The 20,355-nt window shown below is 44.1% G+C and overlaps 1 protein-coding gene across 7 annotated transcripts in view; it reads right to left on the reverse strand.

Moving 5' to 3' along the window:
• The window catches only part of LOC139276526 (SWI/SNF complex subunit SMARCC1-like), a 257,461-nt gene that overhangs the window by 171,192 nt on the left and 65,914 nt on the right, over positions 1 to 20,355 (reverse strand). For 3 of the 7 annotated variants that reach the window (XM_070894634.1, XM_070894633.1, XM_070894632.1), the window contains exons 10-13: positions 15,250 to 15,374; positions 12,888 to 13,012; positions 10,725 to 10,784; positions 5,431 to 5,519 (exon numbers count right to left, since the gene is read on the reverse strand). In XM_070894634.1, coding sequence (XP_070750735.1) covers positions 5,431 to 5,519; positions 10,725 to 10,784; positions 12,888 to 13,012; positions 15,250 to 15,374 — 399 coding nt within the window. The remainder of the gene's footprint in view (positions 1 to 5,430; positions 5,520 to 10,724; positions 10,785 to 12,887; positions 13,013 to 15,249; positions 15,375 to 20,355) is intronic. The other 4 variants (XM_070894636.1, XM_070894635.1, XM_070894638.1 and 1 more) reach the window with 3 other exon arrangements.

Here is a 20,355-nt window from a genome sequence, read left to right on the forward strand (position 1 = left end):
TTCGCAACCTTGTTGGGAGAGGCCCCTTGGGGAAGAGTGACCATAATATGGTAGAATTCTTTATTAAGATGGAGAGTGACACAGTTAATTCAGAGACTAGGGTCCTGAACTGAAGGAAAGGTAACTTCACTGGCATGAGGCATGAAGTGGCTAGAATAGACTGGCGAGTGATACTTAAAGGGTTGATGGTGGATAGGCAATGGAAAAATTTAAAGATCACATGGATGAACTTCAACAATTGTCCATCCCGGTCTGGAGTAAAAATAAAACAGGGAAGGTGGCTCAACCGTGGCTAACAAGGGAAATTAGGGAAGTGTTAAATCCAAGGAAGAGGCATATAAATTGGCCAGAAAAAGCAGCAAACCTCAGGACTGGGAGAAATTTAAAATTCAGCAGAGGAGGACAAAGGGTTTAATTAGGAGGGAGAAAATAGAGTATGAGGCGAAGCTTGCCAGGAACATAAAAACTGACTGCAAAAGGTTCTATAGATATGTGAAGTGAAAAAAATTAGTGAAGACAAACATAGGTCCCTTGCAGTCAGAATCAGGTGAATTTATAATGGGGAACAAAGAAATGGCAGACCAGTTGAACAAATACTTTGGTTCTGTCTTCACGAAGGAAGACACAAATAACCTTCCAGAAGTACTAAGGGACATTGGGTCTAGTGAGAAGGAGGAACTGACGGATATCCTTATTAAGCGGGAAATTGTGTTGGGAAATTGATGGGATTGAAGGCCGATAAATCCCCTGGGCCTGATCGCCTGTATCCCAGAGTACTTAAGGAAGTGGCCCTAGAAATAGGTGAGCATTTTCCAACAGTCTATCAACTCTGAATTAGTCCCTATGGACTGGAGGGTAGCTAATGTCACACCACTTTTTAAAAAAGGAGGGAGAGAAAAAAAACAGGTAACTATAGACCGGTTCGCCTGACATCAGTAGTGGGGAAAATGTTGGAATCAATTATTAAAGGTGAAATAGCAGCGCATTTGGAAAGCAGTGACAGGATCGGTCCAAGTCAGCATGGATTTATGAAAGGGAAATCATGCTTGACAAATCTTCTGGAATTTTTTGAGGATGCAACTAGCAGAGTGGGCAAGGTAGAACCAGTGGATGTGGTGTATTTGGACTTTCAAAAGGCTTTTGACAAGGTCCCACACAAGAGATTGGTGTGCAAAATCAAAGCACATGGTATTGGGGGTAATGTACTGACGTGGATTGAGAACTGGTTAGCAGACAGGAAGCAGAGAGTCGGAATAAACGTGTCCTTTTCAGAATGGCAGGCAGTGACAAGTGGGGTGCCGCAGGGTTCAGTGCTGGGACCCCAGCTATTTACAATATACATTAATGATTTAGATGAAGGAATTGAGTGTAATATCTCCAAGTTTGCAGATGACACTAAGCTGGGTGGCGGTGTGAGCGGTGAGGAGGACGTTAAGAGACTGCAGGGTGACTTGGACAGGTTAGGTGAGCGGGCAAATACATGGCAGATGCAGTATTATGTGGATAAATGAGGTTATCCACTTTGGGGGCAAAAACACAAAGGCAGATTATCTGAATGGCGGCAGATTAGGAAAAGGGGAGGTGCAACAAGACCTGGGTGTCATGGTTCATCAGTCATTGAAAGGTGGCATGCAGGTACAGCAGGCGGTGAAGGCAGCAAATGGTATGTTGGCCTTTATAGCTAGGGGATTTGAGTATAGGAGCAGGGAGGTCTTAATGCAGTTGTACAGAGCCTAGGTGAGGCCTCACCTGGAATATTGTGTTCAGTTTTGGTTTCCTAATCTGAGGAAGGACATTCTTGCTATTGAAGGAGTGCAGCGAAGATTCACCAGACTGATTCCCGGGATGGCTGGACTGACATATGAGGAGAGGCTGGATCAACTGGGCCTTTATAGATTAGAGTTTAGAAGGATGAGAGGGGATCTCATTGAAACATATAAGATTCTGATTGGACTGGACAGGTTAGATGCGGGAAGAATGCTCCCGATGTTGCGGAAGTCCAGAACCAGGGGACAGAGTCTTCGGATAAGGGGTAGGCCATTTAGGACTGAGATGAGGAGAAACTTCTTCACTCAGAGAGTCGTTAATCTGTGGAATTCCCTGCCGCAGAGTTGTTGATGCCAGTTCATTGGATATATTCAAGAGGGAGTTAGATATGGCCCTTATGGCTAAAGGGATCAAGGGGTATGGAGAGCAAGCAGGAAAGGGGTACTGAGGGAATGATCAGCCATGATCTTTTTGAATGGTGGTGCGGGCTCGAAGGGCCGAATGGCCTACTCCTGCATCTATTTTCTACGTTTCCATGTTTACAGATATACAAAAAGGAAGCGAGTAACTAAGGTAAACATTGGTCCCTTAGAGAATGAGACTGAGGAATTAATAATGGTAAACAGGGAAATGGCAAAGAATTTGAAAACATATTGTGTATCGGTCTTCACGGTAGAACACTAAAAGCATCCCAATAATTGATAATCAAGGGGCTATTGTGGGGGGGGGCGGGGGGGGGGGGGGAAACTTAAAACAATCACGAGAAAAAGTACTAGGCAAACTAATGGAACTAAAGGCCGACATGTCCCCTGGACCTGATGACCTGCATTCTAGGGACATAAATGAAGTGGTTGCAGAGATAGTGGATGTAATTGCATTGGTTGTAATCTCGCAATGATTTTGGAGAGGTCCTCGCGGACTGGAAAACTGTAAATGTAACGCCCCTATTTAAGAAAGGAGGGAGACAGAAAGCGGGAAACTATAAACCAGTTAGCCAAACATCTGTCATTGGGAAAATGCTGGAGTCCATTATTCGGGAAGCAGTAGCAGGACATTTTAGAAAATCATCATACAGTCAAGCAGAGTCAGCATGGTTTTATGAAAGGGAAATCATGTTTGACAAATTTGCTGGAGTTCTGTGAGGATCTAACAAGCAGAGTGGATAAAGCGGAACCAGTAGATGTGGTATATTTGGATTTCCAGAAAGCATTCAATAAGGTGCCCCATAAAAGGTTACTGCACAAGATAAGAGCTCACCGGATTACGGGTAATATATTAGCGTAGTAGGGGATTGGCGAACAAACAGAAAGCAGACAGTCAGTATAAATGGCTCATTTTCAGGTTGGCAAACTGCAACTAGTAGGGTGCCACAGGGATTAGTGCTGAGGCTTCAACTATTTACAATTTATATTCATGGACTTCGATGAAGGAAGAGTATAATGGAGCCAAATTTGCTAACGATACAAAGATAGGTGGGAAAGCAAGTTTATGAGGAGGACACAAAGAATCTACTAAGGGACATAGACAGGCTAAGTGAGTGGGCAAAAATTTGGCAGTTGGTGTATCATGTGGGAAAATGTGAGGTTATCTACTTTGGTAGGAAAAATAAAAACGCAAATTATTTTTTAAACTGGGGAGAGATTACAAAATGCTGTGGTACAGAGGGATCTGGGGGTCCTTGCACATGAAACACAACGTTTGCATGCAAGTATAGCAAGTAATCAGTAAGGTAAATGGAATGTTGGCCTTTATTGTAAGGGGGATGGAGTATAAAAGTCGGGAGGTTCTGCTACAACTGCACAGGGTGTTGCTAAGACCACACCTAGGAGTACTGTGTAGAGTTTTTGGCTCCTTATTTAAGGAAGGATATACTTGCATTGGAGCCCGTCAGCGAAGGTTGATTCCAGAGATGAAGATCGACAGATTTTTGAACGATCAGGGAGTCAAGGCTTTATGGGGAGCAGGTCAGGAAGTGGAGTTGAGGTCAGGATCATATCAGCCATGATGTTATTGAACGGCGGAGCAGGCTCAAGGGGCCAAATGGACTGTTCTGATGGTCCCACATCTCGACCAAGCCATTGGCAATGGAGAGCTGAATTGATGGATTTCCTCATAAGCAGAAAAGAAAAAGGGTCACCCAAAAGACTGCTCTCAACCTCCTGGCAAGGAGAACAAAAGCAGCACTTTCAGAGAGCCAGCAGCTCATTTATTTGTTTGCCTTCTCGGCTAGGGAAACACAGTCGAGAGCGACCAACTCTTATTAGGAATGCAAATGGACCAAGTTTGAGTTGACATCCTATTTTAGTCAAAACTAATGAAATCTGTTCACAATTGATACAATCCTACAAACAGGAAGCAAACAGACTTGAAAATGTTTATTCAATGCCTTGAGTACCTCACCTATAATCCTGGAGGAATCACCCTTTTGAAAAGAGACTATCTACTTATTATTACTTGACAGTTTCAGAACTGCCTAAATGTTAGCTGTAAATCCAATATATCACAACAGATCCATTGACAGCACCCTCACCTCTGGGTCAGAAGGCTACAGGGTTCAAGTCCCACTGCCAGACCAGAGAACAACAGGGGAGAAAGTTGCAGCTGTCACATATTGGAAGAGGTCCCATCCAGTGGATATTAAAGATCCCATCGCACGATTTAAAGAGTAGGGAGTTCTCTTGGTTTTCTGCCAAACATTCCTCCCTCAAACATCATCACCAAAACTGATTAACTACATATTCACCTCATGCCTGTTTGTGGGTCATGAAATTCTTTTTTGAGCACAAGTATTGTGAGATGCACCTGTTGATTACTCTCCATTTCCTCTTTTTCTCTGCCCATGTTTCTTTTGGTTTTTCTAATTTTGTTACCCCTTTTTCTGGGTCGAGGGTTCCAGGAGAAAAAAAAAGCGAAGTGACTAAGCAAGTGCCGGGCAGCTAAAGTTGCGTGTCAGCAGGCAACAGCCAAAGCCAGGAAGGAAGTTATCAGTGTGCGCACACTTGGTCTGCTGTACATTCTTCAGATCATGCCCGAGTGGAGCAGGTCCCTGGAGTATACATGCCTGGCTGGCTAGGGATGAGAGAACGGTGATGCAGGGTTGAGGCTATACATTTTGCTTTTAGGGGTGGGGTGGAAGGGATGAGAATTGAAGAGGGGGAAAAAGCAGCTGTGGTCAGTGGGATGAATTTTGCACAAGCTGACGATACAAATTTACTTTTCGGGTACATCGTGGTGTGGGTGATGGCTTGTCAAGGCAGCTTAAAAACTGGTCAACTGATCATGAACAATTTCACCTTTCCAAGGAGAAATACAACCAAACATAGGTTGTGGGTTGGGGGGGTGGGGGGAGTGGGATGTCAAAGTGCCATCATTACCACACTACAAGAAAACAGCCATCAACATTGGTACATTTTGGGAAATGCACAGACAGTGACAGGTTTGAACACCATGCTCTGCTTTTGCAGCCTGAAGGCAGACAAAGAGGTGACCTTCTCCAAATATCTCTGAATTGGCCTTCCCTCCAGAACTGGATAACTGATAACCAAGAGTAAACTCCCTCCCACCAATAGCATGCAACATCAACACCACAGACACACAAACACTGCCAACAGGATGATACAGAAAACAGCTCTGAAGCCTGAACAGATTGGTTGCCATAGTTACCATTTCCATACAGCTACTGGGTAAGCAATACCAGGTTTTCATGTTAATTACCTTCCCTCCTGCAGACGATGGATCATCCTCTTGCTCATCTGCAACAAGATTAATTCAGGAGATGTATTAGCTTGCATAGGCACGATCGAGCTGTCACAAAGGTAAGGCAGACGTCAGCAGCCATTCTGTAATCATCTGCTTTGTTGTGGAGGCATTAATTCAATCCGATCAACACTGAGCTACTACTGAATTACCACACCAACAGGTTTCATTATCATTTGCGACAGGAGGCCATAAAATAACTTGTATTTCTGTCGTATCTTATTTCATCAAGTCACTGTCTGCATTGCAATTAATAGTGGCAAACAAACTGCACTGCCAATACCAGGATAACAGTGAAGCATACCGTAGATATATAGCCATTGAATCTGTGGAAAGCATTGCCCTGGCCTTTCAGAGCTTGCACTGCACCCATGGCAGTCATGGTCCGTTGGTTGGTACTCCGTGTAGGTGACCACATCCCTGATCATATTACAGCACCCCAAGGGCCATCTCTGAGCAGACTATTTTCATATCAGCACGAACACATAGCAACAATATTTTGCTCCACCTTCGGCTCCATCATCTCTGCCAAGCAAAATTATTCTTCACATCAATCACCAAAAATGTCTTGCCAAAGATTCATTAGGGTCCACTACAACAGTCGAGAGACTGGATACCACTGCACTTCGAGAGAAATGACAACATATTTCAACTTTGGGTGATGCCATTAATTCATGCCCTCCAATTGTTCCTGGCACTACAAAAAGGTGGTAGTAGTTTAGAACTCTATTCTGCCAACAGCAATTGATGCAAGATAGATCAATTGCTAACTAAGTCGGAGATTGATAACACGTTTTGGTTAACAAAAAGCTAAGGGATTTATACCAAACGGTTGGTATAAGATGTTAAATCACAGATCTGCCATGGATGATTTTAATATGCATATAGATTGGGCTAACCAAGCTGGAAACAATACGGTGGAGGAGGATATCCTGGAGTGCATAAGGGATGGTTTTCTTTCCAATATGTCGAGGAACCAACTAGGGGGGAAGCCATGTTCGACTGGATGTTGTGTAATGAGAGGGGATTCACTGGCAATCTCGTTGTGTGAGGCCCCTTGGGTAAGAGTGACGATAATATGGTGGAATTCTACATTAGGTTGGAGAATGAAACAGTTAATTCAGAGACCATGGTCCAGAACTTAAGGGTAACTTTGAAGGTCTGAGGCGTGAATTGGCTAGGATAGATTGGCGAATGATACTTAAGGAGTTGACAGTGGATGGGCAATGGCAGACATTTAGAGACCGCATGGATGAACTACAACAATTGTACATCCCTGTCTGGCGTAAAAATAAAAAAGGGAAGTGGCTCAACCGTGGCTATAAAGGGAAATCAGGGATAGTATTAAAGCCAAGGAAGTGGCATACAAATTGGCCAGAAATAGCAGCAAACCCAGGGACTGGAAGAAATTTAGAACTCAGCAGAGGAGGACAAAGGGTTTGATTAGGGCAGGGAAAATGGAGTACGAGAGGAAGCTTGCAGGGAACATTAAAATGGACTGCAAAAGCTTTTATAGATATGTAAAGAGAAAAAAGGTAGTAAAGACAAACGTAGGACCCCTGCAGTCAGAATCAGGGGAAGTCATAACTGGGAACAAAGAAATGGCAGACCAATTGAACAAGTACTTTGGTTTAGTATTCACTAAGGAGGACACAAACAACCTTCCGGATATAAAAGGGGTCAGAGGGTCTAGTAAGAAAGAAGAACTGAGAGAAATCCTTATTAGTCGGGAAATTGTGTTGGGGAAATTGATGAGACTGAAGGCCGATAAATCCCCAGGGCCTGATGGTCTGCATCCCAGAGTACTTAAGGAGGTGGCCTTGGAAATAGCGGATGTATTGAGTCATTTTCCAACATTCCATAGACTCTGGATCAGTTCCTATGAAGTGGAGGGTAGCCAATGTAACCCCACTTTTTAAAAAAGGAGGGAGAGAAAAAACACGGAATTATAGACCGGTCAGCCTGACATCGGTAGTGGGTATAAGGATGGAATCAATTATTAAGGATGTCATAGCAGCGCATTTGGAAAGAGGTGACATGATAGGTCCAAGTCAGCATGGATTTGTGAAAGGGAAATCATGCTTGACAAATCTTCTGGAATGTTTTGAGGATGTTTCCAGTAGAGTGGACAAGGGAGGACCAGTTGATGTGGTGTATTTGGACTTTCAGAAGGCTTTCGACAAGGTCCCACACAAGAGATTAATGTGCAAAGTTAAAGCACATGGGATTGGGGGGTAGTGTGCTGACGTGGGTTGAGAACTGGTTGGCAGACAGGAAGCAATGGGTACTGTTCAGAATGGCAGGCAGTGACTAGTGGGGTACCACAAGGTTCTGTGCTGGGGCCCCAGCTGTTTACATTATACATTAATGATTTAGACAAGGGGATTAAATGTAGTATCTCCAAATTTGCAGATGACACTAAGTTGGATGGCAGTGTGAGCTGCGAGGAGGATGCTATGAGGCTGCAGAGTGACTTGGATAGGTTAGGAGAGTGGGCAAATGCATGGCAGATGAAGTATAATGTGGATAAATGTGAGGTTATCCACTTTGGTGGTGAAAACAGAGAGACAGACTATTATCTGAATGGTGACAGATTAGGAAAAGGGGAGGTGCAACGAGACCTGGGTGACATGGTATATCAGTCATTGAAGGTTGGCATGCAGGTACAGCAGGCGGTTACGAAAGCAAATGGCATGTTGGCCTTCATAGCGAGGGGATTTGAGTCCAGGGGCAGGGAGGTGTTACTACAGTTGTGCAGGGCTTTGGTGAGGCCACACCTGGAGTATTGTGTACAGTTTTGGTCTCCAAACTTGAGGAAGGACATTCTTGCTATTGAGGGAGTGCAGCGAAGGTTCACCAGACTGATTCCCAGAATGGCGGGACTGACATATCAAGAAAGACTGGATCAACTGGGTTTGTATTCACTGGAGTTCAGAAGAATGAGAGGGGATCTCATAGAAACAGGTTTAGACAGGTTAGATGCAAGAAGAATGTTCCCAATGTTGGGGAAGTCCAGAACCAGGGGTCACAGTCTAAGGATAAGGGGTAAACCATTTAGGACCGAGATGAGGAGAAACTTCTTCACCCAGAGAGTGGTGAACCTGTGGAATTCTCTACCACAGAAAGTTGTTGAGGCCAATTCACTAAATATATTCAAAAAGGAATTAGATGTAGTCCTTACTACTCGGGGGATCAAGGGATATGACGAGAAAGCAGGAATGGGGTACTGAAGTTGCATGTTCAGCCATGAACTCATTGAATGGTGGTGCAGGCTCGAAGGGCCGAATGGCCTACTCCTGCACCCATTTTCTATGTTTCTATCTCATTGAATGGCAGAACAGGCTCGAGGGGCTGAATGAACTACTCCTGTCTCCTAGATGCTGACAGACCTACCGTGTCCTTTTCTATTTTTACTTCGGATTTGCAGTACTTGCAGTATATTGTGCAGTAGCTTTTGTACTCTGCTAGCAACCCAGCGGTCTCAAGTTCAAATCCCTCCATGGCCAGCTCCAAAGCTAAATTCAATGAATATCTTCATTTGAGCTATAACCAGAAAAGGTGATTATGAAAACTGGCCAAAGATTGGTGAATCAGTTGGGTTTTTACAATGTCCTTCAAGGAAGAGAATCTGCCACTCAAACCAGGCTGGCCAACATACACTGTGATTTAACTCCGAATGCCTTCGAGCGATCAATCAAGCTACACTTGTGCAGAAGGCCCAACACCACCTCCTCGGGTCAACTAGAAATGGGCAAAGTATGTGGCCTTACCAGAGTCACCCACAGTCCCATAACAAACGGAAAACTTTTTTTTCCCCTTTGATCACCAATTGTGTACAGTTTTGGTCTCCTTACCCCAAGAAAGGATATACTTGCCATAGAGGGAATGCAACAAAGATTCACCAGATTGATTCCGGAGATGGGGGGCTGGTGGAGGGGTGGGGGAAATTGTCCTCTGAGGAGATAGGAGTAAACTAGGCCTACATTCTATACATACACACATGGCTCGACAGGATAGATGCAGGGAGGAAGTTTCCTTTTGCTGGGGAGTCGAGAACATTCTCAGAATAAGAGGTCGGCCATTTAGGACTGAGAAGAAATTTCTTCACTCAGAGTGGTGAATCCTTGGAATTCTCTACCCCAGAGGGCTGTGGACTTTCAGTCGTTGAATATATTCAAGACAGAGATTGATAGATTTTTGGATATTAAGGAAATTAAGGGATGTGTGGATAGAGCAGTAAAGTGGAGTTGAGGTGGAAGATCAGCCATGATCTTATTGAATGGCAGAGCAGGCTCGAGGGGCTGAATGGCCTGCTCCTATTTCTTATGTTGTTTGTAAGGACAAAATGCAAGTCTCTACAATATGGAGTTGCCACTGACATAATCCAAAGTCATCTGCAGCACAGAAATTTCAACGATTCGACCACGTCCAAGTACTTTTCAGAAAAATGAGGGGGAGAAAGAGAAAGGGGGGGGTGAGGGGGCGTGGCAGAGAGAGAAGGGGGAGAGAGAGAGGGGGGGTGGCGGGGGAAGAGAGAGAGAGAGAGCGTGAGAGAGAGAGAGAGAGAGAGAGAGAGAGAGAGGTGTATGCAAGTGCAGAAAATGCCATATAAAAGCACATGAACTTCACTTTTGGGGAAATTTGTGTCAAGGAAGCAATGCAAGCTTTATGTCACAGTTGGGCGTGCTGCATGCACCTTTGGGAACCCCATTCTAGAATGTGCATTAGATCTATAGGATGGGTAAAGCAAAATTAAGGATACCAGGAATCAAAGCTGATAAGCATTAAGAAGCACTGCAAACCTTCTCTCTTCCCTCCCATACTGGAACAGAGATGGTTAATTGGTGAATCTGATCGAAGTTATCAAAATTATAAAATATTGTTTCCACTGGTAAGGTTTCAAGTGGCTTTTAATGCAGAGACTAACAAATTAAAAGTAAAATCGACAAGGCACGTGAAAAGGATGCATACGAGGACAAGGGGAGAAGAGCGGGGTAGTGGGATTAGAGGAAATAGCTCCAGTTGAGCAGAAAGCACTGGCACAAGAGTCCAAATGGCCTCTGCTGCAATTACAATAATTCAATTCCAACATTTAAACGGGAAATAGTTTGCAGAGTCATGTGTAGACTGCCCATTTTTCAGGCCAACTGAAAAACAAGGTTCATGCAGTAGAGAGCGGGACAAGTTAAAAATATAATTACCTAGATCTGCAATTGTGCCTCCCTTCACAGGTGTGTGCTCACTGTCCTTCTTAGGGTTCACTAACAAAGAAAGGAGTTATAAATAGCCCATTAAAAACATTGAAATCGAGCAGATTTGAAACCTGAGGTTCTGAATTATAAGAAGTTGTCGAAGGAATCCAGAATTGGTCTAAATTCACTCAAAACGATGTCCTCCACTTCATTCTGCTCCAAACAACTTGACTTGAGTTATCAAAATTTTAGAATATTAAAAGCAATGGGGCAACAATTTGGCCCACTGTCCCGGCTAACTTTTTTCCGACAGCAATCCATATCTCATGCCACAAGCCTGCTCTCTCCTCATAGTCCTGCACCTTCAAACATTGATCCAATTTTTCCTTCAAAAATACAATGGATTTTGCCTCAACAACCCTGTGGCACAGCATTATCTGTGCCAATAACCTTCTGTGGATGGAAATTTCTAAGAAACCTTTCTCCTCCACCGTAGTTACAATTTTAAATTCACGACCATCATGGACAGGAGGCAAGAGTCTTATCCTCTTCATTCCATCAAGCTCTTCATAATTTTAAATACCTCTTTAATCCCTCTCAGCCTTCTCAGAGCAGAATGATTGAAGGTATGAAGGGATTGGATTATGAAGTGTGATTATGTAAATTAGGCATGTTCTCAACCTGTAAGTGGCAACTGTGCCTTTCGTCACCCAGCCCACACTATGAAATTCCGTCCACCAACCTCTCCTGCTTTAGGCTCTCCTTCCAACTGTCCTTGACACATCTTCGAACTTTTTTCTAGGTTAAAGGTGCAATATTAATCCGAGCTGTTGTTGTTGCTGCCCTGGTATAATGAAGTATGGTTTTGGATTTACTTTCTCTTTCCTGTTAAATATCTCATACTCCATAAGGACCCCATGGATATATCTCTTTCTAGCCGAAGAGCCACAACTGGAGACTGGAATCGCTCTTGTAGCTCTGCTCAGTCTCTTAAGGGAGCAAAATGTTAGTGACCAGGACACTGCACTGTATGCAGTATTACAGGCAAAAGCTGACCAGGATATGGTCTCTGGGTTTAACCTTTTATTGTTGACCAACATACTGATTCCAAAAAACAAGCTTTAATCTCAGCTGTCCCTCGCTTCCTCACCAAGGTCTTGGAAAAATTCCAAACACAACATATGGCTCCATTTACACCTCCAACATACCATGATGACTGAAGCTAGAACTGGGTTTGACGCAAGCCTTTTGCCGACAGCACCTTGATGTGGACAGTTTAGAGAACGCGTACCTCGGTGTCTGTCTGTATTGTTTAAGTACCAGCAATGAATGCAGAGCAAGGCGCCGTGACCTGCACTAATTTGGATTTTATCCTTGCATTGCAATTCATTTTTCTCTTTCTATAGTCTCAGGGAAGCAGCAGAACTGCAATGATCAATATACAACCAGAGCAAACACTGCAGCATCTCAATTACAAGTGCACACTATTGAATGCACGCCTCATTAAAAGGTGTGCGACTGTTAAATTATGTGAAAATAGTCTAAGATACTCGAAATAAATTTGAATATAAAAATACAGATGTTTTTTCTGCACATTCGGCTGCAATGGAATGATCTGCTGTGGCAAGTGTAGTTTTCATAAAATTAACTGCATCATTCAAGGAAACCAATTTCGCATAAGCTTGTATTTTGCTTGCTCTGCTGCAGACCAGATGAGTGGGACTGCTCTAGAATTTTACAACCTTTCTGCACGGATATCCATTTCTGTGGGATTCTGATTTTAAAAGTTCTGGCGAATTCACGAGAACAAACATAAAATTGGCAATGCTTAACCATAAGCTCCAATCTATCTCACCAAGGGCGAGGGTTGGGAATTTCAGCCACAGATCGGTCCCTTCAACCAACATTGTACCCCTCCCACCCATGATGTGGAAGGGATAGAAGCTACTGATGATCAATTAAGTATTCTAAGGCAGTGTGGCAGATGGTATCCCAAGAATCAACATTAGGTAATTCAAGAATGAGTAACAGCCCACGTACATCAGTGTTGGGATCAACACCATTAAAAACCTTTCAACATGTCAAAGGCTAGAATACCACAACGCTGCTCTTTGCCAAGAGCCATTAAAAACAGATTGAAGGGGGAGAAGAGGGGTGAGGCATATTCCTTACCATTTTTAGGTAAAATAACTTCCTCCACATTGGGTACAGGAGTGGGATCCTCCATGTCTTTGGTCAGGTCCTCCTGCTCCTCTTCATCTCTCTGCCCTCTCCTCTTCAGGTACGGTGTGGGCTGTCTGCAGGCAACAGAAACTTCGAGTCAGAGCTCAACAACATAGCTCTCCATTTGTACTTGTGACAACAACATGAAGATGTTTGTCCCGATGGGAGATACCTAGGTTCTTGACTTTCTCACTCCACATGGTAACTTATACATTCCACTTAAAACAATTAAGGCATTAAATTTTCTCCATCTGGACTCCAACACAATTCCATGGATTAAGGATCAAAAACAAACACATCACTTCCCCGCTGAAACTCTCAAAAAATCTTAGAGTGAAAATAATGGCTACGTTCCTACAACTTCAGATTCAAAAGGTATCAGACACCAAGACAGAAAGACATCTCTTCCCTGGATTAAATGACAGTCGATCATTTACCAGTGAGGGTTCATTGCAACAGATTGCATTTAGATAGCACCTCGATAAAACATTCCATGGTGCAATTTGTGTGTCAGTTGTCAACGTGGATAGTCACTGCCAGTCTGCTATAAAATCTCAGTACACAAAAATAGTGTCTCAAACCAGAGGTTTGCAGCAAAGGCAGCCATACTTCAGTCCATTGTGCTTCTGCCAGCTCTGGGTTACATCAATCCAAAATTAATCCCAATGCTCTGCTCCCTCTGCAGAGAAGATTTACAAAGATGAGTCCCGAAATGCGAGGGTATACATATCAAGAAAGAATGAACAGGTTGGGTCTTTTTTCTCTTGAAAAAAGGCTGAGGGGTGATCGAATAGAGGTCTTCAAAATTATGAGAGTGTGGATGCAGAGAAAATGTTTCCACTTGTGGGGGAAGATCATAACTAGATGCCATCAATATAAGATAGTCACCAAGTCCAATAAGGAATTCAGAAGAAACTTATTTACCCAAAGTGTGGTGGGAATGTGGAATTCGCTACCACAGGGAGTGGTTGAAGCAAATAGTATGGATGCACTTCAGAGGCGGTTAGATAAATATGAGGGAGAAGGGAATAGAGGGTTCTGCGGAAAGATTTAAATGAGGAAAGGCGGAAGGAGGCTAGAGTGAAGCATAAACACAGGCATGGACTAGTTGGGCTGAATGGCCCATTTCTGTATCATATATCCTGTGTAATCCCTCCTCACAGCTATCAACCTTCCTCTGCTTCAAATATTCATCCAATTTTCCCTCAAAATATGCAATGGTCTCTCCTTCAAATCACTCTCTGTGGCAAAGCTCCATAAACCTCCAAAAAAGCAATTTCTCCTTACTTTGCTCCTTGGTCTCGTCAATTTTGAATTGATTAAGGCACTATATAAAGGCATGTTGTTGACTTCCCACCCAGAGGAATAATCTTCTCTGTTCACATAATGAAAAGCTATTGATAATTATTTTTAAAATCTCTATTTAATAGCCTGCGCTGATCCAGTGGAACTGGTCCTAGTATCATAAGTCACTACTCAGAACTAATAGCTTCCCATCTCGGATATCATCCTGGTGAACCCACATTAGTCTCTACATCCTTTCTGCAATTGGGAGCACAAAATATACCAACTACAACCTAATGTTTTGCATAAATTCATCCTCACTTCATTCCTGGCCTTTTCTACCTGCGCTTTCATATGTATTATGTATTCAAATTTGTAAGGGCCTCTGTTCATCCACACTCTTTAGTGTGTTACCAATAGGCCCAGCCACCACGCCATGTTTTTTTTCCCCCCCCCCCCAAAATGTATAACTTCATTCTTATCCACATTAAATTACATCTGCCACCGGTCAACTCAGTCTAGTAAGTCGTCTTCCTTAAGTATTTCACAGTCCTCCATACGGTTTACCAAACCTCCTACTTTGGCATCATCTCTGGATTAATAATTGTCAAGTCAATGCTGCCAGTTGAACAACACTATTAGTTCACTACTTGGAAATTTTTCATGCGTATTCATGCAGTACAAAACTGTTCACAACAATGTTTGCGGAGCTAAGTATAAAGCACCAACTTCAGTCGAAACATAAATTGCTGCCTTAAGGCAACCATATTATAAATGGGGCTCAAATTCTTTCACGATTCCCATTTACAGGGCATCCATCAATTACCACCCTCCGTTCCTGTGTGCAATTTAAGCTCTTGCACTAGTTTTTACACCATTCAAATTTATATTCTGTCATGTAACTCATAGGAACAAACCAATGACCACCAAGCATACAAAAATGTGCACAACTTCTACTGCCTTTTTAAACTGTCTAACATTAAGAGTTCGAACCCCTGATCAAATGGTGTACAAGAGCTTTGTTTACCCTTTCTTTCCGCTCTTCTTCCTGGACTCGGCTGGTGTGGGTATTGGTGAAGGGGAACGGGAACGTTTTCTTTTCTTGGCCCCAGCGGTTGACTTTCTGTCCTTCCTATCTGGTGTACGGGAAGCCTGGTTGAAATAGTTAGTTATGCAACTTGAGAAGTGTTGAACATACAGACCATACACAGCAATACAAAAAGGAAAGTCAGAAATACACAGGTCAGTGAGCATCAACCAGGTGAGAAGATGGGTTAAATTTCAAATGTTGCACTGTTACCTTTCTCCCCAAAATCTGTACCCTGCTGTCGTCTAATGCATCAAGAAAAATAAAATGCAATCTCACTGAGCAGGCAGAGTGGTGGAAAACAAACAAAGTGCTTGAACTACATTAGGCCAGTCAGCACCCAAGAGAACAAAATATGACATGTTAATATTTCAAGTCAGACCCTTGCACCTCGTCTCGTTCCAGGGACTGGTATCCCTGCACTTTATTTTTACTTAAAATTTGTTGCTCTGGTACGGTAGTGTAGTAATTATGTCACTTGGACTCGGAATCCAGAGGGCTTCACCAATAAACTCCAGAGAACATGGAGTTCAAATCATGGCTGAGAGAATTTGAATTTTGAGAAACTGCAAATTAAAACCTGGTACCAGTAAGTGATCATGAATTGCAACCATATGTTGCAAAAACCCAACCAGTTCACAGGAACCATCCACACCCATCTCGCTGATACGTGACTCCAGTTCCATACCAATGTGGCTGAATAACCACTTCCGTGAAGGAGCCGAAAAAACCTCTCCGTTGCAAACTGCTACAAGTCATTAAAGAAAGTGGCCCACCACCAAAGATAGGTGATAGCAACACCCACAACCAGAGAATGAATTCAGAAAAAAAAAAAAACTGTACTTGTGCTGCAGCATTCTCCTTCCCCAGTTATCCATTAAGGCTCCGATATTAATCTGAAGGCAGCTTCCGAGTCCAATCAACTGAGCGGGTCAGAATCTGTGATCTCAACTCAATTGTACCAATTCATTTTGACATCCGGTTGTGTGTGTCCAAGCTGCGCAGAGGGCGTGACGTGCACCCGTATAATGCAATCTCAAATGTATTTAAAGGGACAGTTCACAAATGGAAATTCGGGGTGTTTAGATGGATGGTGGACATAGAGCAAGGGCATCACCCTGGTTTAATGACAGCTCACTGGGATTGCTGTTGGGTGCAGTCAGGAGGAGAAAGGACATTCATTTTATCAGCAATGCGAGGGAGAAACCCGTTGCTCTCACGAAGAAGCGATGGTGGAGGTAGCCGAGGTGGTGAGCAGTAGGAGCATTGTGCCCAAGTCATGGATGCAATGTATGAAGCAATTTAATGACAACCAGCTTAGGAAGTGAGTGAGTTTGCTGATTCAACCACCTCCTGTGCTTTAAGCCACTCCCTCCCGACCTTCACTCTGTCTTGCTAAGTGTTTTCCATCACATCACTCCAAACACCCACACAACTTAGCAGCATCCAGCTTTCACCTTCTGTGCACTTTGTCGCCTCCACATTTACCCATCCACCCTTAACACTTACCCCAATCCTTTTGTATTGTGATGAATGTGTCTCAGTCACCCTCACCAAATGCACTGCATTCATCGGATGAATACACCTTCACTTACAGGTCAGTTCACCCCACCCCAAAGAAGAGCTTGCAAAATGCAAGGAGGGGGACAGGACTTTAGGTGGGTCACCACAGCTCCAGATACAGAGGAGGACATCGCCCTGGAGATAAGTGGCACAGCTGCGTTCCTCTCAGTAGAGATGAGATGAGAAGCTCACAGATAACTGGTGACAGAATTACAAATATCTCAAACACAGATATGCTGACTTCATTTCAATGAACTGAGAAGACCAAGTATGGTGATTGTCAGTATCATGACTTCGCCACGACTAAATCATACCACTTTGTTTTCCAGGGTCTTCACACGTACAGCCAGAGTGGGAGAACATCCAGGAGGACCATTCCTCAGAGGACCTCATTCCTTCCGACAGGCTCCACAGCCACGTACCAGCGCAGATACTCATACTTCGGTGGTCCACTTGGGCAGTTTGTTGGGAATTCATCCAGTGATTCATCCCTCACAAGTAAACACAGGCAGATATTGGTGACAGGTACAGCTGTGGAGAGTCCACATCAGGTGTATAATCCTCTCCAGGCTGGACACAGATGCTGAATCCCAGGGACTATCGGTGAGATGGAAAATGCTAGAGAAGCAACTTTGCACAGTGGAGAAGATGGAGGAGTCCAACTCGATCGCTAGTGGATTTGTGGTGCAGGGAACTGCCACAGTGAGAGGATGCCTTGATGGAGGTACAAGCAAGGCTCTCAAATGAGTCCATGCAGGCCATGACCACGGCACTGCAGACTTTGGATGCCAATGTGTCTGCCTCCTTAAACAGGACAACAGATACCTTATCCATGCCCTTACAAGGCATCACTGATCTTAACCAATCTCTCCAGCAGTGGGAGGACTGATGGCACTGACCCCGGAGATGATGGCGAAAGGGGACATGGAAGTGGAAACTCCACTCAAAGCACTCCCATTTCTCACCCATTGCTCATAGTCCCCTGCCCATCCACCCCCGCAGCCAGTATCTCACATAGTGCCTTGTCTCCCGATGGCAGAGTCTGGTGGAATAGTATGGCAGGGCCCTCGGGGGCTCTGAAAGCTAAGAGTAGGCCAAAGGCAACTCAGCAGTCACAACAGGAATGAGAGAAGCCTGCCTCTACCTCTGCTGAAGCCACACAGGATGCACCACGTAGAAGCGGAAGAATAAATTGTAGAAATTGTAATTCACTAAAGGTATGCACAAAATGTTGTGTTTCTTTTTTTTTTAAAAACTTACATGCCACATAAAATTTATTAGCAGCACCGCTTCCCACTTCCATACCTTACACGATTAATGCCTCCAGAGGACCAACCCAACCTTTCACTTGAATTATGATGACTATCAATACATGACAGGACCCATGTTGAACGACTGTTTGGTGCAAAGGGAGGGCGTGGTACTGGGAGCAGATCGCAAGATTTCATTTGTTATATTTCACATGGTGAACCTTCGCGATATTTAGGGATCCCTGGCAGCAATATTATCGACTGGTCTTGCGATGGGTGCCCCAACTTCATCCACCACCTCCACCTCTGGAATCTCCTCTGTTGCACAATGTTATGCAGGACCCTGGTTGGCATCTCCAGATCTATCTCGGCACCTGATGTGCATTTTCAACATTCCAATTACTTGCTCGATGACACATCTGGTGGTCGTATTGCTCTCGTATCGCTCCTGCGTCTTATTTGGGGGGGGGGGGGGGGTGGAGGGGAGTTCTGCATGTGTGTCATGAGCCAAGTTTGAAATGGGCATCACTGGTCTTCAATGAGCCAGCACTCAAATCTGCTCCCTAGAACAAAAAGGTCTGGGATGTTGGACTGCCTCAGTATGAAGGCATCATGACAGCTCCCAAGGAATCTGGCTGAACTTCTTGTGAATACACACCACTTCCACATTGATGCACAAATATCCCTTATGGTTGATAAAACACGTAGTAGCTGAGGCAGTGCTCAGATTGCCTCGTGTGTGGACTCAATCGCAACATGTACCTGGGGGATTCCAGCTACAGGCGCGAATCAGGGTGCCCGCTCATTCTGGCTATTGTCATTACAGGAAACTTGCATAATTGTCAACCCTGGTGATCACTTTCACAACCATCAGTAATGCGTGGCCACCAGGGAGCAGATCCTTCTGTAGGAGGCTGAAGACGTCTGCCACCACTTGACGCGAGAACCTCAGCCTGTGGAAGCACTGCGCGATCAGAGGTCAAGGAAGCCGAGCCTCTATGTAAACTCTGTGAAGTGGGTAGCAATGGCTCCTCTTATTCTTTGGGGGTGTGCGGCCTTTTTCAGAGGCTGCGCGACCCATTCACAGTTTTGAGTGCAGTATTGAAAAGGCCAGCCCCAGGCTGCACGGGACCGGCAGAGAGCTATGTGGCTGTGCAGCTTGGAGAACTTTGGCGCGAAGTACTCTGCGCCGCCATCCCCCGCTGACCCCACCACAGCACGTCGTTGCTGCCGTGGATGACAATGGTCTCCCTCTTCTGTTGTGCTGTCAAAACATCTAACGTGCTTCTGATCCTGGTCAATTGAAAATCCTCAAAATGGTTGAAGAAAATCTGTATACACACAAGCACCGTCTGCCAAACATTTGCCATAGGGAACCAAGACAGCAGCTGTAGTAAGTGAGCTTTTATTCAGATGGGACAATGAGGAGTTTAAATACCCACGTGAACTGCTGCTCAAACTTGGCTCTGTTCCCTGGTCAGTTTCCCGAGCCCCGGGATTTCAAAATACCTGATTCAAATCAAGGACATTAATTGCGCCCACCCAATTACTCATGCTGCAAAAACCTCAACCTCGGCAGTAGGTTTCTTGCCGTCCCCAATGCACCTCCAGAAGTGAAAACCAGAAGTGGGTGCATTTGGAGCCTGGTTGCCCTCCCGCTCTTTTTAAAAAAAAAATCAAAACTATTTACCCCAAGCCACGTTCTTGTGGATTAAAGTCCCGCCCACATGTCTGTATGTTCTACTTTGTCAGCTTGGGACTGGTAACAACAAAAATTTGTATATTCTATTATTTCAACTTCATCTTCGAATCCTCCAGAACTCACCTTTACAAGACTACAACTTCTGAAAATAAAATTAACAGTTAATAAGTTACCATTTATAGACTTAAAAAAAAGTGTTTTGGTGAATTAATTTCAGACTTTTAAAGTTAGCTAAGCTGAATACAAGATAAAAACACTTTCTGCACTGTCCCCACAATACAAGAACAATTTGTACACGGCATTGTCTGTGGCGATCTTGAGCCCCCAGAAAAGATTCTGTAAAGTCATGCAGCTGGATAAAATACGCAAGCTTGGCTCAGAGACACGAGCACCGTCTCCTCAGTCTCAGAAGGTTGTGGGTTTAAATACCACTCAAGGACTTGATCATATTGTCTGGGCGACAAATGGGCCTGCAAGTGAGAAACCGTCCAGGATTTGTTCGTAACCTACCCACAAATCTGTACGTAAAGA

The sequence above is a fragment of the Pristiophorus japonicus genome, chromosome 1 (genome assembly GCF_044704955.1).
Source record: "Pristiophorus japonicus isolate sPriJap1 chromosome 1, sPriJap1.hap1, whole genome shotgun sequence".
Classification (NCBI taxonomy): domain Eukaryota; kingdom Metazoa; phylum Chordata; class Chondrichthyes; family Pristiophoridae; genus Pristiophorus; species Pristiophorus japonicus.